The sequence below is a fragment of the Accipiter gentilis genome, chromosome Z (assembly GCF_929443795.1).
Source record: "Accipiter gentilis chromosome Z, bAccGen1.1, whole genome shotgun sequence".
NCBI classification, from domain to species: domain Eukaryota; kingdom Metazoa; phylum Chordata; class Aves; order Accipitriformes; family Accipitridae; genus Astur; species Astur gentilis.
In genome coordinates this window covers 62,312,809-62,338,712 of record NC_064919.1, presented here as the reverse complement: position 1 = coordinate 62,338,712, position 25,904 = coordinate 62,312,809, and the positions used below count along the sequence as shown (strand labels likewise).

Here is a 25,904-nt window from a genome sequence, read left to right as displayed (position 1 = left end):
TTGTAGGGTGATAGTGTGGAAATCGGACCACAAGTGTTTACTTGACACTAATCATTACTTGTCATCTCCTGACAGTTTTAATCTGATGTCACTAGATTAGTTTGTTGGGAAGGTGTTGCTGTTTTCATTAAATAGTGTCTTTATCAGAGTGGGAGAATCTTAATGACTTTGGAAATTGTTGAACATCAGTGGTTCTCGATGTTGTTTTCCCTTGATGGAAATGTCAGGTTACTTTTGGCATTTCTGTGTACTTAAGGGCTGATAATCCTCAGACAAGCCATAATGCATCGTGTGTATATAATTACTGGATGTGGGAAAATCCACCATGTGATATTTTTGTTCTGGTTTTTTTTCCTTAATCTATTTGTTCTAGACATGTTTAGAGGTAGAGTGTAATTATTAACATTAATGATGTATGTAACAGTTGAATGTTGGTCAAGTGCTGTTTGAGACTTTGCTTTAATAAAAAGTAAATTTTTACTCATTTGTTTATGTTCTGTAACCATTTGCCCTCAGGCAGGGTTTTTGAAACTTGCTGAAATAACCTCTGCATTAAAATGGGATAGAATAGCTACTAAACATAGATGTCTCTAAATTTATGTGAACCAGACTTTTTTTTTTTTTCCAGAGAGAACATGCTATTGTGGATTATTAATGCAGTTTATGTTGCATAGAAAAGGCATAATGTATTTAAATTAGTCAGAGTCATTTTACATTTGAAATAGCAAGAAACTGTCTGGATGGGAATTTTACTACAGTAAAATTAAGCCATTTTATCAGACTGTACAAAATGTGTTCATTTTTTAGGTCTCAATCAGTAGTAAATTTTAATATAAGCTGAGGTAAGCAAAACTTAAAATAAGATGAGATCTAACCTTAACCCAGTGCTTCATTAAAATTTCTGGTGAGGTAAATGAAAGATCACTCTACTCCTTAAGTGACTTAACACGAAGATTCAATTAAAAGCCAAGCTCTCAGTTAATCTAAGATGCAAAATTATCAAGTGCAAACCATCGTTAACGTACCCTCAAGGGTAGCTAACTGGGAATTAGAGTGAATCAACAAAGCTGTGATTTTGTGCAAGCGTATTTAGTTTTTAAGAAGATAAGATGTTTACAAGTAACTTTATTATAGAGACTTAAAAAACTCCTTGTAATGTTTTTACCCTTGCTTTACAGAAGAAAGTAGTTCAGACTTTGATAAGCAGGTATAAAAACATGAATGCTTGCTCCTTTTGTTTTTCTAGTAATTCTAGATAATTGAGCAGCTGACATGATTTTATGTAGAAAGGAAGATAAGAGCACGTGTGTATTTTATGCTAAAATCATTTTCTCAGAAAGTAATATCATGTAGTCATGTGTGAAGGTGTAATTGGATATTTTAGAGGAAACTAGTTCCTTTTTTCTTTTTGGTTGATTCTGTATTGCTTCATTCTATTTTTTCCATTCACTTAACAAGCCTGATGATCTAGCTTTGGGGTATAGGGTTTAAGGCAGGATTTGCTGCTTAAGTCTCTTTTAGCATACTGTGAAGGACTGTAGAACTGCGTTTTGTTTGTAGCTTGTGTATTTTACAACTCTGATTGTGTAAGCAACAATAAAAATCAAGTTCATTAATGATACCTGAGTTACAGCAGTTAAAAAAAAATAAATTAAAAAATCCATGTTGATACTGAAAAGGAATCATGTCTGTTGTCCGAACCTGTAAAGCGAAAAGAACTTGAGACTTGCATTCTTCAGTCCAACTAAAGTATCCCAAAGTGTATCTAAAGCTGCCTCTAAACACAAAGGGCAGAATGTAGACCTGTAGCTGGGATGTAATTATATGGATGCTGGGCATATTAAAAATGTCCAAATTTATTGCAGGTTTCTGTCTTTAACTTTGATCTGATTTTATTTTGTTTGGGCAGATACCTCTGTTTATAAGGAAGGTTTATGATGTTTGTGTGGAAATATAAATGCATGTGCTGCATGATAAAAAATTTTTTCAGCCCCCTGCAGAGAACAGGGTTTGTATGTGGCTACATATATTTTGTGCTGTATCATAGCTGATGCTATTACACGTCCTGTTCTGGGACCAGGTAGTATACAGAGTGCAGCACTGCTTTTGAGATCTTCTAAGACAGAAGAATGTTAGAGAGAAATTTTAAAACATGTTGGCCAGATTGCAGATGCTGATTTGATTCCCAAGTATGTACTCCTGATGTTGTGTCCCCAGAAACCTCTATTGTGAAGCAATATGGGAAGAGCTAGAGGCAAGTTTTGGGTGAAGAGCGACAGTAAATTGGCTTGTTGCATGGAATCTGTTTATTGCTAATTAAGATTTATGCTCTTTTCTAAAGGCTAAATTTTCCTTTAGTCTCTGCTTAAATAATATTTTTTCCTTTAATATTTTAATCACATTAAACTACTTCTGATGTTTAAATAAATTTATTATTCAGTTCCGGTGTGATAATTTACTCCTCAGTGTAACAGATGCAACTTAATATGAATTCTATTTTGAGAGTGAAAAGACTATACAAACGCATCAGTCTTGGCATTTCTTTTGCAGACTGCATGGTTACTAGATGAAGTGCAGATTCTTGTGAAGTGAGACCCCTTAGATTAAAAAATGGTCCTAGGAATTGGTGATGGCTTTGCAATGAAGACCTGATCTTTTAAACTAAAGCAGTGTATTTGGGGTTAATGGGGAAAGAAAGCTGGGCTCTCTACTTTTCAACAGTAGGCTTCTGTTAATAAGTTAATATTTTAGTTTAGTCCCCAAAAGTGTGGATAAGACGATGTTTTCTTAACTTACTGATTTAATGTTGGTAAAAGCTTCACTTTTGTGGAGAAAAAAAAATCACTGAGTTTGTGCAGATGTTTTATTGTGATAGATCTATTATCCAGCTATTAGAAGATAAATGACTGATCTTTTCCAGTTTCCTTGCGTCCAGAAAATTGAAATAAGAAGGGGAATATCATTTGGGCTGTATGATTAGGGCAGGTGGGGTGGCCATTAATTTAAGAGAGAGGAATCTTGGCAGCATAGGCCAACTTGCACTATATTATCAATCAAACCTCGATGTACTTCTTGTGATGACCCAGCACTCTCAGGTTTTCGCAGTGTTAATTAGAATTCATGACAAAATAGATGCAAGGAAACGTTTTGTACCCTTCATAATTTTATAGAAAATTTATTGTTATTAGAGGAACCATTTGCTTAGTGTGATTTTTTTCATTACCAGCTTGTCAACTAGCATAGATAATCTGGAGAAAATATGAACTCCATAGATTGGGTGTCACTTTTGTTGATGGTTCATATAGTTTACCTTGGAGCACAGCTAATGGCTGAAGTTCATAGCAACAGCACAGAAAAACGTGGCAACCAGTGGAAGACAAATGAACCATGTTTATTGCTTTAATATAAAAAATACATAAATGGAAAGCAGCATTTGAATTTGATGAGCTCATTGCTAGTTTTGTTGGAGTGATTTATATTTTCTCCTTATACAAAAAGCTACTATTGACACAGTGAGATGGAAATTAACTGACTGTTTTTTGGAAACCGATATTTTTTGGTTTTATATTCTGATTGGATCATTTTGTTTTAATTCTAAATATTTTTATGGAATGTTGAGCATTTAATAAACAAAGATTATTAGCTGTTCCACTGATGTTTAGATGTATAGTAGGATCATACTATAGGGGAAACAGTGTCAACTAGAAAATAATCTCGTATTAAGAAAGCATTAGGAAATTTTCTCAGTTAAATCCTTTTGTTGCTAATGCATTTTCAATCTGTCTTACGTTCTCACTTTTTCTTTTTCCCCTTTCAAATGAAAAGCCTAATTTTGAAAAATGCAGTAATGGGGAGAGGGGCATGATCTTAAAGAGTGTCATGATGTATGGCAATTCCTGTATTAACTTGTAAATCTAGGGACTCTGCACAGAAACAAAATGCTTGTTCATCCAGTGGACCTCTTGCATTTCATAGTGTATGTTCAAATTTTTATTAATATCTTTTAAGCATTCACGAGTGACAACATTCCTATTGTAAACTTGAGTGACTGATGTGAACTGAAAAAAGTATTTAGAATTCCTGTATTTCAGTATCACTATTTCTTTGTATCAAATTGTTGTGTTTTAGTCTCAGTAACTGAACTGTTAAAAAGCCAGTGCTGTTCATAGGACGTGTGCTTAGTTTTAAAAGATCTAAACTAGTGTTACATGTAGTATTTTATGTCAGCTTTCAAACTATATCATATCCAAATGGAAAAGAAATACAGCAAAATGTGTGCAGTACTAGTAGCAGTAAAAGGCAAGCGTCTCCACTCCAGAACTAGTTGGACACCAGCATCTGTGTTGTCCTTCACCTGTGAACCTAAAAGGGTAGTTTTAAATATTAGGCTGCTACTATTCTTATAGTCATAAATCAATCTGTGTGTCAGTCTGTGTCTCTTCCCCTCCTTTTCTCCTCTTGTATGTCAAACCTGTCAAGAGACCCTATACTGTCTTGTAGTGTGAAGGAGTAGAATATCCATAATGAAGTCTATGGGACAGTGACCTAAAAAAAGTCTCTGTGGTCTAAAAGTGTCTACCCTTTCTTCTAAAACTTCAGGTCCATCACACTGTCCTCTGCAAATTGGCCTTAACTGCAGTTCAGAGTTTTGCATCCTGATAAAATTGCTTTGTTGCAAGTGAGTTCTAAGATACAATTCTTCCCACCCTTCCTCACTTCCATCCTCAGTTTATCTGGCCTAATTGATTACCTACTCAGGACTGATAGTGATTTGCCTGGAGTTAACCACCGTCTTCTGCTGAGCTTTGAATCTGCGCCTAAGCATCAACTTGCAGCAGTTTTTAATTACAGAATAGCTTACTGCAGCACGTTATTAAGAAGAAAGTTTAGTACAACAACATTAAAAAAAAGCTATTGTTTTTGGAATACAGCAAAATACAGCAAATTATTTTAGATGTAAAGTGTGTTTTATTTAGCTCTATCAAATAATCAAATTTTGCTCCCTGGAATGAGTTGTATACTTCCTGGGACCAGCAGGTACCTGTATGTGGACGGGGCTGGAGACAATAAATGCAACTTCACGTTTATTCTTATTGGTAATTCATAAAATCCCCACAGAGCCTGAAACTTGTTTAGCATAATAGCAAGACTATATTCTGAGCTGTTTTCTTTCAATTGTAATGTTGGGCGCATACTAATAAACCAAATGTCAGCCAAATACAGGGAGAAAAATGTAACATATGAATATCATTGTATTTAATATTTCTCAAAAAGTACCATTTCAATAAACTGCACTTCTATTTAATTGCTTACTTTAAGTCATTGGGGAAATTTTAGAGGTTGAAATGCAGATCCCCAGGGCTCAGATAGAATATGACATTAATTTGCTGCCAGAAGGCTATACTGCATGCATGCTAACTGCATACATATCAGCTGCTTCATATAAAGTCTCATCATTTTAGTTATTTGACTTAACATGTACTCTGACACAAAACAAATCTTAATTAAAGCAATTACAAGAGAAAGAACAGTAATTCCAGGCACACAATGATGTGTCGTTACAAGTCATAGTCAGCTTTTGAGGTTTTTCCCACATTTAAAGTAACCTGCTGCCAGAATTTTAATGAACCCCAATGTATGTTTAATTTCTTTTATTTTTAAAAGAAAATACCTTGTCAGAAAGTTTCAATAAGCCTTGACGTGTTAGAATGTTGAGAATCTATTTAATTTTCTCATGAAAACAAACATATTTTTAAAATCATAGTCAGTATGAGGATCTTTGTGTATGAATAAAGATTTATTTCTTGTGGAGGCAAAAAAATTGTGTGGGGACATAGCAGGGCATAAACGATCCATTCCTGTAATTTTGGAACCAATAGGAAAGTGCTGAACAACATGCAGGAATTCTGCTTGTGTTCTTTGAGGAAAAGTGCTAGTATTTTTCTGTATTGTATTGCTGATTTTTATGCCTTTTTTTGCAAAGTGTTTTCATGAAACTCCAAATATAAAATTTCATATGACAGTTAATTTGGCCATATTGAGATAGAAGTTTGGATCCCAGTAGTGCTGGGAAGCTTACCCCAGCTCCTCTTTAGTTTGATCACGCCAGCGTTGATAAGAGAATCCCAACAGACCTTGTCAGGCATATCGCTGTATTATACTTCTTGTTGTTTCCTGTTATTTCTGAGTTAATTGCAAGTCGTCTGATAATTTATTTGGAAACTGTAACTGTAAGAAAAAAATTTATGCTTACATTGCACTGTGTCTTCAGGGCTGGGAGCTAAGATTTATGTGTGTAATAGAAACAGTAAATGTTTTCTCTGTTCTAATAAACTTACTCCAACTCTGTTTTAAATAAGATACCATTTCTGTGGGCTTAGGGTTTTTTTTGTTGTTGTTTCTTTTCACTGAATAGAAACAATTTGAAATTGCTGAGAATTGCTAGTATTAATTCTGATTCTTACTTGTGTATGAACTGTAGAAGGAACACTGACCTTCTTTATATTTTCTTTTCTAGCTGGTAGCTGGGAGCGTTGTGATGGCATTTGAGGAAGTGTGTCCAGATAGAATAGATCTGATTCACAAGAACTACCGAAAGCTCTGTAACTTGTTGGTTGACGTGGAAGAGTGGGGTCAAGTTGTTATAATCCACATGTTAACTCGATATGCACGTACACAGTTTGTAAGTCCATGGAAGGTAAGTTTGTGACTTTTAAAATTACTATTGTGTGCTTGCATTCTGAATTATTTCCATTGTTGTATATACTTAGTCTTTTAAGGTGCATTTTTATGCAGAGTTTAATAAAAACAGAAAACAAATGCATAACTCTTAGCTCTCTAAGGTTTCACTAACACAAGGCATCCACCCTTCTCCAGACCATGAGAATTCTTCTTCCAGGGTATAACCTTCTGATTTACCCCAGACACGTCCTATGGGCAGCAGAGAGAGTCCTTTTTCTGTGATTCTTTGAGTGACATGGCTCTTTGCTCTATGAGATTTTATGTAAGTCAGTGCTAGAAAGGTTTGCCATTCTGTCCTGAAACTGGGTAGAATCTACTTTCTCTGTGGTTGTGAAAACCCAGTATTACAGCATGGTGAACAATATGTTACTTGTCTACGCTTTGTTAATGTGCTGAGGGACTGTGTGGAGGCTTGAATATATGTTTTTGAAATACGCAATGTAAAAAATGTTGTGGTATTTTAATTTATATTATGTAAATATGAGTATACTTAAAATTTATAAAAAGGTATATTCAAAATACAAATCCTATCACTCCTACCAACAAAAAAGTAGATAGCGCAAGAAAATGATGCTATTAACATCGGTTTCAATAGGGATTTAACTCTGAATAACAATTTAAATTAAAAGAATCCTTCTGGAAAGAACTGTGTAATATTGCTCCACAGCTCTGGTTGTTTGCGTTTGTTACAGGCTTGGGGGGGGGGGGGTGTTTTACCATTTAATTTGAAACTAATTCATGTTTAAAGATGTACATGTTCCTTGATATATATAGTTTTCAGCAGTAGTTGGAGATGGACTTTGTACAGTTGCTTAAAAGGATGTTTGGGGTATCTACTTGCAATGAATGTAAGGTGATCCCAGAACCTTACAGAAAGTTTCATTTTATTTATTTCTCTATTGTTTTTTTAGACTGAAGTAGTTCTGCTATAGTTCAGGTAATGTGTCTTAACACTTCTGTTGGGGCATTGCTATTTCAGTGCAGATTAATGTGCTTTGTAATCAATGTATTAACAATTTTTTAAAGGTTTCTTTTTTTCAGCATTGGAATACAGAATGACACCAGCTCTGAGTTCTTTCAAACTCTGTCTTTTAATGCCCTTTGCCTGGGAATTAGACAGAAAGGCAGTGGTGTTCTATGTTAATGTATGTATAATTTACTATGTGAAAATAATTATAAGGAGATGTATTTCCACAAACAGTTAATTTCAGCCTGATTTAGTTTACAGTTATATTCACTTTTTCTTAAATAACCAGGTGTTATAATGATTAGAAAACTAGAAACATAGCAAAAATGTCTGAAGTAGAAGCATATTTTTGCACTACCATTTGGGTTCTGAAACACCCTTTTTCATTTCAGATGAAAATTAAATTGTTTGTAAGAACACATCTTTCCAGAAAATTGGAAAATTTAACAATTGAAAATAAGGAAAGTATTTTTAGATAACGAGACACTTAAGTAGTATGTCTTCCTAATGTGCTTGAGGCAGAGCGTTTATTACATGTTGCTTATTGAAAGAAGGTAACTTGTGTTCTTTTCCCTGACCTTTAGAAGAGTCAAATTGATAATTTGCTTTGCCTAATTGGTTTAAGCCAGTTTTAGCCTGTGGTTGGACAAAGGAAGAGTAGAAGAGGATGACCTCATGTCTGGGACTGAGAGGTTGGAGGTCTTGATGGAATTAGGTTTCTTTAAGACTCTAAGGCACTTTTTTCACTGAAACTGGATGGGTCACGGTTGCTGCTGTGGTCTCTGCTCTAGGAATGTAAAAGGTTTGTGTAGCAATACTGCCTGCGTCAACCTAAATTTGGTCATCAGTGGCATAGTATTGATAACACTTTGTTTCCACTTTCATGAGCTTCAGTGCAAAATTTAGTTTGTCTACCTAATCAGCAATTAAATTAGCAGAATTTTTTTCTAGGGCTAGTTGAAATGCATGCCTTTGTCAATAGGTTCTTAAATGAACTCATCATACAACAGGGCATCTTGTGCAGTAGAAGAGATTTTTAATTTAGTTTATTTGCATCATTATGGATCAGTATTTAGGCTGTTTATATGTAAATGTATGATTTGAGGAACAATTAAGTGTTGACAAAGTAGATTGCAGTCATATCAATTGCAGTGCATTTTCCATAATTTTTCTAACTGACATCTTTGATGATAAATAGTGGATGCCAAGTCAAAGCCGATTATACAGTGCACTAGGAATTCATGGCGCTGTCAGGGAGAAGACCGATTGACTTTAAATTTACATATTAATGAGAAGATTTGTTAAGAGGCTGCTTGACTATAGAAAATAACAGCATATTTATAGGGCACGACACTTTATAAATAAAGCTGATGCAGGAAAATGGAAATTAAACCTATCAGATTAATAAATTCAAGGCTGCTAAAACGCATATTTGCATTTTTATTCACTAAAATTTACCTTTTTGAGAAACATATGCTGCTTTTTTCAAGTTGAGCTAATTCCCAACAAGTAATGGTGTAATGTTTTCAGCTGATTTCTTGTGCATTTAGAAACCTGAAGAAAAATTTAGAGTACTTACCCATTATGGAGAAAAATGCTTTTTTGAGCAATATGCTTAAAATTGTTGCAAAACTTTAATTGAATTACCCATTAACCAAGAGTACTTAGTTTTATATTCCTATTTTGAACTTCTCTGGAGAGTAGAATTTTTAATTCTGATCATGAATGCTGTGAGGAAGAATGTCCTTGGTTTATCCTATTTGTCTTGAAATGCTTAGAAGGTGTTTTTGAAGTAGTTACATGTGAATAGCAGTTTCGGAGTAACCTTTTTCCATATGAACTGTATTCAGCTTTAACATGTATTAACTGGAATGGAAACAAGACGTTCATATTCTGGAGTGAAAATGCCTGCTCAGGTCTAACTGGGAAGAACAATTTCAAGTTTTCTGAGAAGCAACATACTTGATGGTAGATAACACTGTAATGCATCCCACCTTAAATGTTTTGCCCAATCCTTGTCACAGGAGTTGTTGGGACTGCCAAGTTGATTTGCAAACAGCTCCTGAACCACTACAGCTTGCAGCCTAATACATGAAGATGTTTCAAAGAAAGTTGCTGTTGGTTTCCATGAATGTATTGAGTTGCAGTCTACCAGTTCAGGAACTAATTTTCAAGCTGTTAGCCATCCTTGTTTCTGCAAGGAGATGAAGATGACAGGAGTTAGTGACTGCTTCAGCTCTCCTGGAATATAGATCCACCACCAAATATGTGTGCCATCTGGGACGGTGTCATCTGAAAACAGCTGACTTGGTCAGAATTTTCAATGGTCATCGTAGAGAGCAAAATGGAGCTGGGAGCTGTAGTCTTGCAAAAAAACAGTGACTCTCAGGGCTGCTCAGCTGTGTTTCAGACAATTGCAGGTTATAAAAATAAACTTTCCTGGTGTTCAATTAAGATTGGAAAAAAATGGTGAATTCAGATTGATCATGGGTTTCAGTCATAACAAAATTATTTATAAACAAGTACTTATGAGAAGCATGTCTCAAGCTTACACTTTTAAGATTAATTATTGAAGTATTGCTCAATTTAAAGTGCTCAGAATTTGATGTAACTGATGAGGGGAAAATTATCTAAAACAATAAGGACTTTTAGGAGAAAAATAGCAAGTCTTTGGGTGTATATACCTAAAACAGTGAATCATGGAAAGTAGCCTCCCTCTTGAGCAATTACAGGAAGAAACACATTGAAAATATTTATTTTGATTGCTAGGTCTGACAAAATACTGAAGTCCCTTCTGACCTCAACTGTTCTGTGATCTCTAGTCTTTTAAATGCTTTAAAATGTTTCCTGCTCTTGTAGGGTTTTCTTAGTATCTTACAGTTATGAATTCTTAGTGTATTCCATACAGGTCATGGCTATGTGTCATGGAATCCAGTTTCTAATGGCTATTTAAGATAGCTCAGCAGCGTCTAGTACTACTCTGAATATTTTTTGTTGTTCCCCTTGTTGGGCTGTGTATTGAGTGAACTGTAATTGTGAATGATAAAGCTTCAAGCACAGCATACAGGGAATACTGTCTATCCTTAACTTTTGTAGAACTTGTTAACTCTGTAATGAGTATTCTGAATCAGTTCTGCTGGTTTATTGCAGGAAAGCATAATAAAACTTGCAAATCCTATACTGAGAGGCTGAGAACAGAAGAAGGGAAAGGTGCATCAAGGTTGATAGCCTTCTGTTAACTACGTGAATTACCTAGATAAAGTGATAAAAATGAAACAAGCTAAAGTACTTTAAAATTATTCTATATGTAAATAATTTAATAATGAATCAACCTGAATACACCTTTCCCTTCTGGTCTCAGCCTCTCAGCAGAGGATTTACAAGTTTTATTACGCTCTCCTGCAATAAGATGAGTAAGGGGACATAGAATAGTCGAACAGATTTAAGAAATATTGAGAATAGCATTCAATCTTTTGGGATAAAATTAATCAAGTTATATTAGTACATTGTAGACCTTATTGAAGTTTCATTGTAGATATTTGTGCTGTGTGGTTCTACCAAATGATAGTTTTGTGATTTTTTTAAAGATTTTTTTTTATTTTTTTCCCCTGCCCTAGAAGATTATGAGGCCAGAGAATTTTCTTCCCCAGAGATCAAAACCAGTCATCTCATTTCCAGCTTCCATTAAGCTGTCCTCCTCAGATGCAAGTGTGAAACCATATAGATCAGTAGATTTGCTTCAGCCTGATTTGGCTGATAAGATCAAAAGATTAAATTTAGGAAAACTACTGTACAGTAAAGTTATGTGTTATACTACTTATTTCTTCCATTCTTAGTGTATCTGTCAGAATCCTCAGTCTGAATTGGAGGATTCTGAATTCAGTTACCGTATCCCTGTCAGAGTGCAATACTCTCTGACCACGTTCTTTTAGTTATACACAAGGAGGGGTTAATGTTTAATATCACATTCACTTATTTGAAGATATTTGAAACATTTAGGGCATAAAATGGACTGGCTAGCTATTTTACTGTAATACCAGTTTTATTTTCCCTACCAGGGGTACTACTTAATAAGATGAGTTTAACTTAAAGCATAGATTTATAACAAAAAATGGCCTCAAGTTGATTGTGGAAATTTGATTACTTGAAATGGGAAACAAAACTTTCTGGTCATTATGGATGTATAATAGTCTCTTCTGTCACTGAAAAAGAGCATTACTGTCTTTCTACCTTCCCTCCATCTTCTCCCTCCCTTCCCTTGTGTTAGCGGTAGTGTTTCTAAGGCAATCTGGATAAGGGAATTGATCTAGAAGAAGAATAACTTAAAGGACAGGGGGGGTTAAATTTCAGCCACATGAATTTCCTGATTTGGTTTGCTTTCTAACTGCCAAGCACTTACTGCTGGCAAAAGAGAAGCATAGTCTGTAGAAAAAAAATGCCATTTATTTTTGCAGCAAAGCGTATTCCTGTGGTTTCCGTTAGTCCCGTGACAGACTTGCAGTGGAGTAGCAGCAGTGGCTAGAACTGTGTAGGCAAGTTCTCTAGGACATCTGTTTCAACTCAGATTAAGAAAGGAACCCCTGCTTTTCCCATAAATTTGACAAGTAAAGTTTCTGTGTATTCCATCCAATGCTGTAGTCTTACCTTCTTGACTCAGGATGAGGGGTTTTTATTACTTATACATAGGAAAAGAGGCATTTTAGCCATCTGTTGTAAATAAGTTGTTAAAATTGTTTTTACCTCTGTGTAGATCATTGACTTAGAGATGAAAATTAATTGGAGGAAAGCAATGCAATATTTTTATAGAAATCTAAATATCAACTGTCTAACTGCTAATCATTTTTAATTTAAATATCAGATGTACCAGCCACCAATCAGCCCATAAGCTACCAAAGTTTCTAGCTTTAATTTTGGCCATTCAATGATACTTAAACATAGAAAATTGTATGAACAGTATGAAATGACTGCTCTCTTAGAATACTTTAGGGCCTTCCTCGATGCCAGAATATTCATAAATTCTGTTATGGGCATCTATTTGTGGGATGTTATTATCTGTCTAGTAACTTGTATGGCCTTTTCACAAAGGATAATTAGAAGAGTTGCAAAATAAGCTTCCTTAGCTCCTTCTTTGCAAAAGTAAACGTTTGTTTAATTTTCTTCTGTTTGAGGAAGACCTATGTGAGGTCTGAGCCTGTACACTTCTTCTGTTTGTAGTATCAGGTAGAATTCTTGATTGGTTATGGCATGTCTCTAAAGGACCATAGGGAAGAGTAAATATAAAAAATTTCAAATTATCTTGGATCGTTCATCTCTTTGACAGTGTGTCCATAAGTTTGTTGCAGTTTATGGTTGGAAAAATGCCAGACAAGAAGGCTGTGGGTAACTTGGGCCTGAATGGTAGCAACATGTGCTTCTCCATCATGGCTTTTTCCATTATAATAAATATACCACCAGTTGGTGTTGGTGTGAGAACATCATTGAAGTGAATCAAAAGATGTTTTAAGATGCTTTCAGCTCCTTTGCCTACTTATGCATTAGGATGAAGGAAAAAAAATCTGGTAATATACAGGATTTGATGTCTGTTGATGATGTTTAAATTAGTAGGGCAGACTTTCTGGTGAGGGTAGCAGACTTTCATCTTTCAGACTGCCCGTCTAAGTACGCGTACAGTTAGCATTCTTCCAAGATTTCAGGTCATTTTGTGTCTTGAAAATCTGAGGCTCCTAACTAACATCTAGAGCTAGGGCTGTAGTCCAAATATAGTTTAAATGTTGTATAAACATTTCAGTAACTGTGAACAATCCTAAAGCTACATAAACAAAAAATTTAAAATTAAGATATAAGTGTGTTTGCATATGTGGGAAATCGGAAGGTCCCTTTGTTCTTTGACTTTACTTTTAAAATCATCTACATGTTTTCCAGAGAGAAGAGAGTCGTGTTGTTATAAGGAGTAAGTATACGTGATTTGGTGTAACTAGAGGGTACATTAGGAACACTATAAAGGAGGGGTGCTGTGAACTGTTACAGTTCTGTACAGGCTGAAGATCTATGAGATCCCTGTTTTTCCATATGTTGTTTATAATTCATGACAGATGGTGGCTACTACTTCTAGAGCATGTAGTACCCTTCTCTTGGTTGCAGCCCCAAAGTAACTAACAATTACCTGTTTTTCTTCATGGTTCACTTATTGTGCAAAGCTATGGAAGAATACTTTTGCTCAGCAGTTGGTTCATAAATGCTTGTTATCTTGATGAGATAGTTTATACTGCCTCTTCGGATACTGAAAGTGAGATTAAATTTAAACTGAGATTAAACCTTAACCATCATAAAAAGCCTAAAACCTGCTAAGCATTTAACCAAATTTCTGAGTACAGGTTCCAAATTCCAGTTTCATTTTTGGATGTTAGGGGGAAAAAAATGGGGAACTTGTAGCCAGAAGGAGATGGTATCTTTTCTCTTTAATTTATCCCTCACCTTTCCTCCTTCTCCATTTTATTTTTGGAGGGTTTATTTTATCCCTTCTTGTTCTTCCTTGTATTTTCTGTTGTTCTTCCTCTCTTCTTATGCTCTAAACTTTTTTTGTTCTTTGCTTTGCAAATCTGTCTGTCTTTGCACTTTCCTTATCATACCTTTTCCACACACTACTGAAACGAGGATGTTTTTGTGGTAAGAGAAAGCTATTTTATGCCTTACTTCCATTTTGGGGAGAATAGAACTGTTTTGAATAAATGACAGTGATCTAAAAATCATAATTGATTGTTTTAATTCTGGCTGCAAGTATCGTGAGACTTTGTTACAACAATAATTGGGAATTTGGGGTTGTTGCAGAAAGATGTTAATTACTGCAGCATATTTAACTCTTAGCCCCTATCTTTTAGACAGCAGTCCTAGAGTTAGTTGCTGCTTCTTACAGAAATGAGAATGAGCTTTTGAACACTTCTTGAGTTTTTACATTAGTTTGGTATGAAGTTACTTAGCACAGATGTTCCTGTAATTGTGATATATTGGGAAAAATTTGATGTTCAGTGGTCCTCAAATCCATACCTCCACCTGTGTGATGCTCTTGTCTCAGAGCTGTAGTATAAAACTTCTATGAGTACATGCTTTCTGAAGAATGTTTTAGGATTTTTTCCTTTTTTTGGTGTGTTTTTTGAGTTTTTCTCCAAGTCTTTTAATTCAGTACATTTTTGAGTTTGTATTCAAAACTATGTTTTTGGTTAAATGAGTTTTTAAAAGCCACTGTAAGGCTGGATTAAAGAATTTTGGAAGAGTCTTTCATGTAACAGATACATTTATATACCCATACTATCTGGGAAAATTGTGGGGGTTTTTTTAAAGAATGAAATCAACATGTACACCCACACTGGTTTTATAGAGGCTATTGTAGAAATGAGAGTATGCAGGGATATAGTCTTACAATAGGTATATGAGAGGAAAAGATGTAGTAAACTACAAATGAAGCTTGATTTATTTATCGTTTATCATGTAACTTCTATAGATGCTGGAAGTTAAGCCAAGAAGAATGTTGTGACTGAAAATACCTTAATCATAATTTGGCTTGCCAGTCTTTTTGTCAAGCTTGAGTAGATGTCTTAGTACTTTTGTGTAGTTCAGGTATCAAGCTTGCTATATTTACAAATTGGAAGCTTTTTATATAGAAGGCTTTTTTTATAGAAGGCTTTTTTGATTTGTGTATAAAATCTCCCCAAACTAGTAGAATTTTATTGTGGGTTCCTAAGCCACATTAAAATTTACCTTTTCTACAGAAATGGGAAAACGCTTTGGTGAGCATGAAACATGCTCCAAAGGCTATTGGTACCACAGGGTAAGCTGACTTGGAACACAAATCCTTTTACAGAATATGTATGTCTCAAATTTGTCCTAGGATAGTTGTTTACAGGGATGTTAACGTTATAGTCCGTAAACCGCTAAGAGTACCAAGAAGATACTGGAAGATTTTGTGCAATGGCTTTCTTGTTTGTTGGAACTGAACTGAGACTAAAGCTAGTGTTTTAAAGCCAAAGAATATACTCTTGATAATCTCATCTAATTTGAATCCCATTTCTTGCAGCCTTGAACTATTGTCACACGCTGATGCAAGTCCTTTCTTACTGGTAATGCATAACTGTTATGAGATCACCTGGGTTTGGATGATACTAAACTCCAAGTGACTTAAGTCATGAAACTGTGCAACTGATCTTTAGATCATGAGACCATTGCCACAGTTGTGAGCCCTTATGAAATATAACTCAAGAAGTTGTACTCCTCCCTTCCCTCAACTGTTGAACCTCCTTGAAACAACCTGGTGATAAAAGGAAATTCAAAGCCTTTTTAGCGAAGGGATTAATTGAGCTCAAAAACACTTCAGAACTTCTGTGTCCCTGTGAGATGAAATCTGGGGAAAAAAAAATATTCCTGAGTGTGATACCTCTTGTTTGAAAACAGCCTGGTTTTGGTCAATACCCTGAAAACAGGAAAGAGCATCTATCTGAACACAGTGAAGGCAGAAAAGAAGGCAGGAATTTTCTTCTTTGGAAACTTACCCCATTCTTTTCCTGCATTTTTAGATCATGGATTCTCAACCTACCTGTTTCTTGTGTCTCTTGGCTTTTTGTATTAATAGATGGTTGAGACTGTATTGGCCATTGAATTACAGAAAGTGTGGTAAGAAATTTCAATAGCGCTCACAATGTAAACCCTCTTTCAGGTTGTATCATTTTTTGACAGATGTTTCCATTTGAAAAATAGATTGGTTTTCAAAATCATGTGACTGTTAGCCCAATATAAAAGTAGTAGAGTCAGGGTTAGAATCGGAGAATATAATTCACAGTGTGACCCAAATATTTCTTCAGTTTGTCACAACTACCATTTGCATTAATATTCACTTCAATTTCTATTAGCTGAAAGCATGTTTATCTCTTTAGATAAACAAACTTTTAAAACCCAGGAATATAATTGGGTGCAGGGAACCATGAAATCTCATTTGACCAGAACATGGTAGCTTTTATCTAAAAATTAAAACTAAAGTACCAATTTCCATTGTAATTTATTGTAATTATATATCTTTTTATATAAGTGTATTAATATATTACATTTTCAGTATAATTCCAGCAGACTCATTTGAATAGGGTTGTAAGCTGAAAAATGACCCTCAGAAGAGGGCACTGTAGGCATCCAAGTCTGTTTCAGTGTTTTCAGATCTGCATAGTTCTATAAATCCAACCAAATCCTCAGGTTTTCTTCTGACCTCTTTATCCCAATGTTAATGAACAGACTGTGGTTATAATTTAAGTAAAATTATAATACTCAAACAGATCAGAGTAATATCATGATGATCTTGTGATATTTTTTGGTTCTTAATTCCATTGTGGGTCACTTAACTGAAAATGTGTATGTACTTTTTGATTGTGTAGGAGCAACATGTCTGGTCCCTGGTGGAGCGATAGAAAGTGATGTTTGGTAGTTTGATGATTTTGTATTAATATTTTATATAAAAAATGTAGGCTATATATTATTATTAATGTATCACACTACCTAATCATTGCATTCTGTATTTGCTGACTTTTGGAATGAAAGTGTTCAGTCTATTTTGACTTAATTTAGAAGGAAGTAATGGACATACGCCTTCTGGTCCTATGACTGCACATTCAGGAAGCCTCCTTACAAATTCTTCCCTGGTAGAATACAGGTCATATCCCAGACCACTACTTCATTACCGTAATCTTTTTATACTCTGTGTGTAAAAGAAGAGAGAAGTTAAGTTTCTAAAATTCACATTCATTTTTAAGTAACTTTGTTCCTGAAAGCTGTAAATGCATTGGGTCTGAGACCACATGGAACATCGCCTTCTGGTCTGGTAACAGCAGAGTCACCTCCTCCTTTCTGTCCATTCAGGATGGCTACAGTTTGTAACCATTACCGTAACTTGCATCCTGGTACTGTGATCTGTTTTGTTTCTCATCTGTCTTGTAATCCGCAGACCATTCTTTTCCAATGACTCTGCACACAAGAGCATCAGCAGGAGTTTGTTAGGTACTGAAAACTTGTTTTCTTTCAGTGTAACAATAAAAGATTCAGTAGCTGTTTTTAAATAGGAAGAGAGTTTGATGATTTGCTTCATTAATTTTGTTCTACAGAGGAGGAAGTGTCTGAAGCTTTTAACTTTTGGAGAAGCCAGGATATGATTCATATATCTGAGAGTCTCGTGTTCTAAATGCCACAAGATGCCCTGCCTAGTATTCAGTTATTATGGATCTCCTGTAGGCTCCATACCTTCAGGATCTGCCAGACCCATGCATATATTCCCCATACTTGAGGGAGTATAAAATGGCCCTAGATACTTATACTTAGCCACTTGAAATACTCCCCTACTTTCACATGACCATCAAAGCAGCTCATCAGATCATTACTAGGTCCTGTTAGTCCATTCATAGTAGCACAATTCTTTATCACACAACGGGTTATAATGGCAGCCTACCTAAAAAAGAGTGAGTATACTTTGGTGGCTGGTTAGTACTTGAAAGGAAGCCATTATTTATGGAGTGGATGATCTGGTCCCTTTATTCTTTGACTCTTAACTCACTTTGATTTAATAAGACAAAAGTTATAACTTGGTCTCATGCAGTTAGTACCTGAAGGTGTCTGTGGGAAACTTGGCTCTGTGCCTTCTAAGGCCTTTCTCCAGCCAGGCTGCAGATTATATTGGTTACACGTTACTTTCTCAAATATTTCTACCATGTGGAATTGTGCCTTTTTTTAGACCACTGGAAATTTTTCATGTCAGGCTTTATCTACACTGACATACCCGTATCTTATGTAAGGACTTCCTGTTGTGGAGAGGATGGATACTTCTGCCAGCATACAGTTATTAACAAGCATGATTGGTTGAGGTCTGCTCATCTGTCAGAAATCTTGTCTTGTCACAGCTCAACTCCTTGGCTTTTTGAGCAGACTTGAGGATGATTTGTAGTTTGCTCTGATAGACCAAAGATAGGTCTATTCTAGTGTTCTGAAACCCATCTGTGAAGCATATGGAAGGATTTAGGTAGGCATCTTCACACACAACATCAAAATTTCAGATCTATCTTGGATGCATCATTAGTTCTTTAAGTAGAAAGCCATTCTATACATTTTTCTACTATTTCCCTTTTCCAAGAATACTGTTCATGATACAGCAAATACACTGCTGATCTTGGTTGCCTGAGGTAGTTTTGGTATTGCAGTCAGATTCACTGACTAGTGAATAGTCCCAAAACTGTTTTTACCTTCAAAACTTAGCTTATCCAAAACTCTGTTGAGAACAGTTCTTAGAAATACTAGAAAGGGCTCTGGAAGATAACTAAAATCTTGTCTGTCAAAGATTCTGCTGCAGGAATAAAAAAAGCTGTGAGTGTATTTCCTTATGAATCTGAGGAGAGAAACAGGTCTATGGCTTTAAAGTCAGGTATACTTAACCTAGCAATACAAATACCTAAATTGCTTTTGAATAGAAGACGGAGTTAAGGCTGGTAGAGTAGGCAAATAGTATGTGTTCATGCTTCAGATTTCAGTGAAGTTTTACTTTAACTCTGAGTTTGTGGATGTGTGAAGCTCTGGAGGTAATTGTAGCATTCACATAATGTGCTTTACCCTAAAGGGAAGGCACATTCTCAGCTTTAATGCCATATTAAATGTAATTTCAAGCAAGATCTCAGTTAAATGTGCTCATTCACTTAGTGACTTTAAAAACAGGCTAATGGAACTTATTATCTGGCAGTTTCTTCATTTAAGCTGTTAATACTTCATGAAGATGTCCCTAAACTGTATGTCTGGAATGATGTAAAAAAGAATTACGCATGCTCTTTCACACTAAAATACTCACTTCTCTATTGGTTTGAATAAATTGCAGTAGATGGGGAATGCAGAGTCAGTTTGCAATTTCAAGTCTGGAATGCTAGTGGTCTCTCCCAGTTTTTAATCACTTCTTTCTCCCAGAGTTCTGAACTTTTCAGTGATTTCACAATTTAGAAAAGCTATTAACTACACAATTAAATCATGTGCTACTACAAACTCTTAAGTGCACTTAATGCTGTTTAACTAAAGACTGCCACTGAAAGGGAATGCCTCTGTTCTGTCCTTCTCCATTTACCACCTACTGCTTTTGAAAATTCAGTAGTTCTTGTGATCCTATGACCACAAAGTGAGCCAGATCATTTTATTGATCCAGGTGAAAATAAAACATGCTTTTAAAAAACAAACAAAATAACAACCTTTTAATGGCATGATTAGTCTTAAATCAACTGTGAAACTGCATCTGAAGTGGTTGAAAGGAGAAGAGAAAGCATGGGAACGGTTGAATCTACTCCCTGAACTCTCATGCTGTCTCTCCCCTGTCAAAATGGATCAGAGTAGGTTTTTTTTCCTGATGGAGCTGCTAATATGTACTAGTTGTCATTAGTCTGAGCTCTAATTAGAAATCTGGGAAAGTAAAATTTGAGTGCCACCGATATCTGGCATTTCTTCAAGGATGTGTGAAGAAGCATCTCCCACAGCTTTAGTGTAGGTTCAATACAGATACTGAGGATTGGAGAATAAGTGTGCAGGAGAATATCTGTGGAAGCTGGCAGCTGTTGATTCAACATTAGTAGTTAAGAGGAGGACTTTAATCTCCCAAAGGCAAGAGTCTTATTTTCAGTCCTGTGCTGGCAGTTATTAGACTGTTAGCAGTGCTGCTTTCTCCATTACACCCCATTCATACTTTTTTCCTGGTTGGAGTCTGAGATTTAGACCTAGTATAAGGGGCATGCTGTTCTAGTTGCTATTCGTATCCTGGGCACCACTAGCATTGTTGCTGAGTGTGAAGAATCTTGCTTAGATCTCTGCACAAGGCTTTCCCCCCCTTTGTTATGATACCAAGACACTTCGGTTGCACTTGCCACCTTGAAGCTAGCTCTGTGCCAGTTCAGAGGAAAATTAATAGTTGTCCCCAGTCTCCTCCTTTTCTACAAGCTTCAATACTTGCACTGCAAAGTTTATCTGGGAACAGAGCAACAATTCAGCTAGGTCTCTAACATGAGGTTCCGGCTTGGTGATCTGAATTGTTGACAGTAATTTATTGCGCCTCTGTCATCTTGAAGGGTTCAGTTTCAGGTTTTCTGCCTAGATCCCAAACTACTTAAGAGAATACTGGTACTCTGTGCTATCAAGAAATAAGCCTTGTCTGTGGTAGCAGAAATTACAGAAATAACCTGGTACATGCCAAAACAGACCTGGTTACTCAGGTAAGTGCAGACTTACGACAAAGTCTGAAGAGACAGATGAAATATTGAAGAGGCAGATGAAATGTTCTATAAGCAGCTGGAAGAAGTCTCATGATCACTAGCCCTTGTTCTCATGGGGGACTTCAACTTACCAGATGTTCGCTGGAAGTACCTTACAGTGGAGAGGAGACAGTCTGGGAGGTTCCTGGCATGTGTGGAGGATAACTACCTGACACAGTTGGTGAGGGAGCCAACTAGGGAAGGCGCCCCACTGGACCTGTTGGTTGCAAACAGGGGAGGACTTGCGGGTGATGTGACAGCTGGAGGCCATGTTGGGCAGAGCAATTATGAAATTATAGAGTTTTGATTCTTGAAGTAAGGAGGGAGTTCAGCAGAGCTGCTACCCTGGACTTCCAGCGGGCAGACTTTGTTCTGTTTAGGAGCTTGGTTGACTTGAGTCACTTGGGAGGCAGTCCTGAAGGGCAAAGGAGTCCAGGAAGGCTGGACATTCTTCAACAAGGAAATCTTAAAGGCACAGGAGCAGGCCCTCACCATGTGCCGAAAGACGAGCCAGCAGGGAGGAAGACCAGCCTGCCTGAATAGAGAGCTTTGGCTGAAACTCAGGGGAAAAAAGAAGAGAGTTTATGACCTTTGGAAGAAGGGGCAGGCAACTCAGGAGGACTACAAGGATGTTGTGAGGTTATGCAGGGAGAAAATCAGAAGGGCCAAAGCCCAACTAGAACTTAATTTGGCTACTGCAGTAAAAGACAATAAAAAATGTTTCTATAAATACATTAAAAACAAAAGGAGGGCTAAGGAGAATCTCCACCCTTTATTGGATCTGGGGTAAAACATAGTGACAAAGGATGAAGAAAAGGCTGAGATACTTAATGCCACCTTTGCCTCAGTCTTTAATAGTAAGACCAATTGTTCTTGAGGTGTCCAGACCCTGAGCTGGAAGACAAGGACAGGGAGCAGATTAAAGCCCCTGTAATCCAAGGGGAAATGGTTAGCAACCTGCTACACCACTTAGACACACACAAATCTATGGGGCTGGGTAAGATCCACCCAAGGATACTGAGGCAATTGGCGGAAGTGCTCACCAAGCCACTTGCCATCATTCATAAGCAGTCCTGGCTAACTGGGGAGGTCCCAGTTGACTACAGGTTAGTAAATGTGATGCCCATCTACAAGAAGGGCTGGAAGGAGGATCCGGGGAACAAGCAGAGCCTATTGGTACAGTTGGTGTTTGGTACCAGCCAGCCTGCTGTGATGTAAATAGCTCCAGCTAGCTACAGTAAGGCTCTTTGTCTTAGTTGGCTGTTCTAGTGACAAAGCAAGATGGAAGAATTTAGGAGAGCAAGGACACACACTTACTTGGATATAGCAAGTTGCAGAAGTCAGGAGCTTATTTTTTTAGAAAAGTTTTGTAATGTTGAGTACTGTCGATACTATGAATAGAATAGAGTTTTCAGTTGGAAGGGACATACAATGATCATCTAGTCCAACTGCCTGGCCACTTCAGGGCTGACCAAAAGTTAAAGCGTATTATGAAGAGCATTGTCCAAATGCCTCTTAAACACAGGCAGGCATGGGGCACTACCACCTCTCCAGGAAGCCTGTTCCAGTGTTTGACTCTTTGTCTCTCTGTAAAGAAATGCTTCCTAAGACCAAGTCTGATCTTCCTCTGAGACAGCTTTGAATCATCCCATGTGTCCTATCACTGGATACCAGCAAGAAGAGATCAGCACCTCCATCTCCACTTCCCCTGCTCAGGAAGCGGTAGAGAGCAATGAGGTCACCCTTCAGCCTCCTTTTCTCCAAACTAGACAAACCCAGAGTCCTTAGCTGCTCCTCATAGGACATGCTTTCCAGACCCCAGCTCCTGGGATCTGACATTCTGTTTTGATTTAATCCTGATGGTTTCCATCTTATTTTTCTTTAAGTTTGTGGACTTTTTAATGCTAATTAAATATAAGCATAATGAAACACTTTAAATCCGTTCTTCTCTTTTTGATACACATAAGAAGTCTTATGATTTGTTTTAATTTATCATGTTTACATGATCAGATATATTCTTTTATGTTCTTTTATTTAGCCTTCTGGATTAAAAGAGAGACCCAATTTACTAATATCTCAAACTTTAATGAATTCTTTCAGTGTGTTGTGTTTTTTTTTAAAGTAACATTATGCTGATAATTCATAACTATTTAAACAGCTCAAGGACTTGTACTCCACCAGGGAAGGCCAGGCTCATGATACATAACCTTTTTCCTATCTAATTTCTTAAGAAAATAACTCTGTCCCTTCTTTCAAGATTTGCTATTTTCACAGATAACATATATTGCTGGAGAGGGAAGAATGCATATGATTTGCATTGTTTTCAAAAAAGAGAGAATTTTAAATGACTGTTTTCAGAAATGTCAGATTTGGATCATAAGCTTCAAGTCCAAAAAAGACCAATATTCATACCTAATCTAGTTTAGAGTATTAATTATTTTATTTAGCACTTCATCTTATTTTTAAGGAATCTTTGCATATATTATTAAGCTGTTTTTCATGTCGGTACATTTACTGCGTTGAGCAAACCTGGGTAGAACAGCCAATAGCTATTTTTTAAAAAGTGTATAAATCTTGCATGAAATTGTGGTGTTGTATATTACTTCCTTAATGAATAAAACCAGTCAATTTAAATGTTCTTTGTATGGTTTTGTCATTTTGTCTTTTGGCAGGATGATGAGGTCCTGGAAGAATATAGTGAAAATAATTTCTATGAATCTGATGAAGAACAAAAAGAAAAGGATCAGAAAGTGAAAAACACCTATACTATGGACCCAGATCACAGGCTGCTGTTACGGAATACAAAGCCCTTGCTTCAAAGCCGAAATGCTGCTGTATGACAAATTCCTTTTTTATTAAAAAGTTAAACTACTAAATATCTATGCTTCTAGAAAATTTAAAAGATTGAAAAGTAAAATTACACCTCTCAACAGTCATGATAATACTCTCTAGTAACTTAGAGAAGTATGGTGGTTCGTTCTTTTTTGAAATTAACTTAGCTTCAAAGTAAAACACCTGAACTGAATGTGATATATGCTCCAAATATTAAGGACAAACAAATTATTAGAGAAAATATGAGAACATTTGAATCCAACATGTGGTGACTATACCACATGACAACTATACCATAGCTAGCTTTTAATGCTTAAGTTCTCAGCAACTAGGATGGCATGAACTGTTGGTTTTGGTGGTACAGATTCACAAAGAAAGTCATAGTTGTTAGCCATTCATTAAGTTGCACTTTCCTTTTGTCTCACATTGTAAAAGTAGACAATTGTATGCCTAAATTCTTTGTCAGATTCTTAGTATTGGTGCCTTGGCAGGGTTCCAGGATAGATACAACATCATGAGTTTAGTATGCTCTGCAATGTTTCCATGATATTTTAAGATGCAGGTAAATTTTTAGAACCAGAAAAAGCCATGCTGATGGTGAATCATAGTGACATTGCTCAGATCACAGAACTTTATTTCTAACCTCAGTTTGTCCTGTTAATCAAGAGTAGATGTCTTCGGGAAAAGATTTCCAGTGATAATGAATATTCGTATCATTGCAAAAACAATTACTGCACCATGATTAAGTGACCTCACAACCTGTTCTTGATAAGCTAAACAGATCAGGTTTTTGGTTTTCTCCTGGAACGTATTTCTAGATTCTGACTAATGTCTAATAAATTTTACAATAATAATTCTGTTAGAGCACAGCCTTTTGTTAAAATCAGTGTTCAATGTCTATACAATATTTCCTCATATCGTCAAAGAAAAAGTATGTTAAATATGTTTGCCATCACACTGCACTGAGAATAGGTTCAGTTGCTTATCTTCCACATTCCATAAATAATTTTCTTTATATCTGTTAAATATGGTATTGATTTTCACATTTATGATCTTTAACTTACTGATATTAAAGTTAACTGAGATGTTTAAGTGCAGTTTGTGAAGTGAAATCATGCTTCTTTGAATTGCTGTTGCACCAGTTTTTGTACCTTTCACAGAATTTACCAGCAATTAAATTAATTGCTTTCTCTTTGACCTTAGATTTTTGTCAGTAATGAAAAATCCTTGTAGTATGTTGCTAAAAATCTTCCAGTTGTATCCTCTTTTCAGATGTTTCTGATCACTTTTTATTGTTTAATAATAATTGTAGTTTCATTGGTGCTAAGATTTAAGATATCAAGTTAAGTGTTATAGTGATGGCTTTACTTGGATTCTCCTTTCTATGATTTGTTTCATTTTGAACAGAAAGTTGACCATGATAGTATGGAAGGGAAGGTTGTGACGTGACCTACTCATTAGCATAAAGGTCACAATTTGTCTTCTACTTATGAGAAAACTTGGAAAAAAAAAATGTATAAGTTAAGTTTTTTGCTAGCCAGGGTGTTGGTATACAGCCTTGTAGTTTTTACTTTCTGTTGGATTTGAGACTTTAGAATTTGCCAGTAAAGGCAGTTGTCATTTTATAAATTGCATAATAGAATAATGGAATGATTTTAAGTGGAAACTAAGTAACAGGGAATATTGAACCTGTATTTAATAAAAATAAAACCACAAAATTTGCAGAAATTTTAAACAGTATTTCCTCATTGATTTGTACAGCTGATGTTAGCAATACTGACTTATTAAAGATTATATCAGTATGTTTACAGTTTGAATTACCTACATTTTTTCTGTCTTTGTCCCTCTTCCTCTGTCTTTCTATACATTATAGTATACAGTAAATATTGGGAGGAATGAGAGGTACTTAACTGGCTTTGATTTTAGAAGTAAAAATATCTTTCCTGTGACATTTTTCCCCCCAATCTGCTCTGTTGATTTTGAAGAATGTGGGTATGCATTTTGCTTTCTGAAGAAGAGCAAGTTGGTAGTTCTGCAGGTCTGAAGAAAATGTGATAGATATGTGT

At 36.0% G+C, this 25,904-nt stretch overlaps 1 protein-coding gene across 8 annotated transcripts in view; it reads left to right on the top strand.

Annotated features, from left to right (window-relative positions):
- AP3B1 (adaptor related protein complex 3 subunit beta 1) overlaps positions 1-25,904 on the top strand; it is a 164,951-nt gene that overhangs the window by 37,140 nt on the left and 101,907 nt on the right. For all 8 annotated transcript variants that reach the window (XR_007505014.1, XM_049794396.1, XM_049794397.1 and 5 more), the window contains exons 7-8: positions 6,518-6,697; positions 23,679-23,840. Coding sequence is in view for 7 of the 8 variants with exons in the window: in XM_049794396.1 (XP_049650353.1) it covers positions 6,518-6,697; positions 23,679-23,840 (342 nt within the window). In the remaining variant the exon portion in view is untranslated. The remainder of the gene's footprint in view (positions 1-6,517; positions 6,698-23,678; positions 23,841-25,904) is intronic.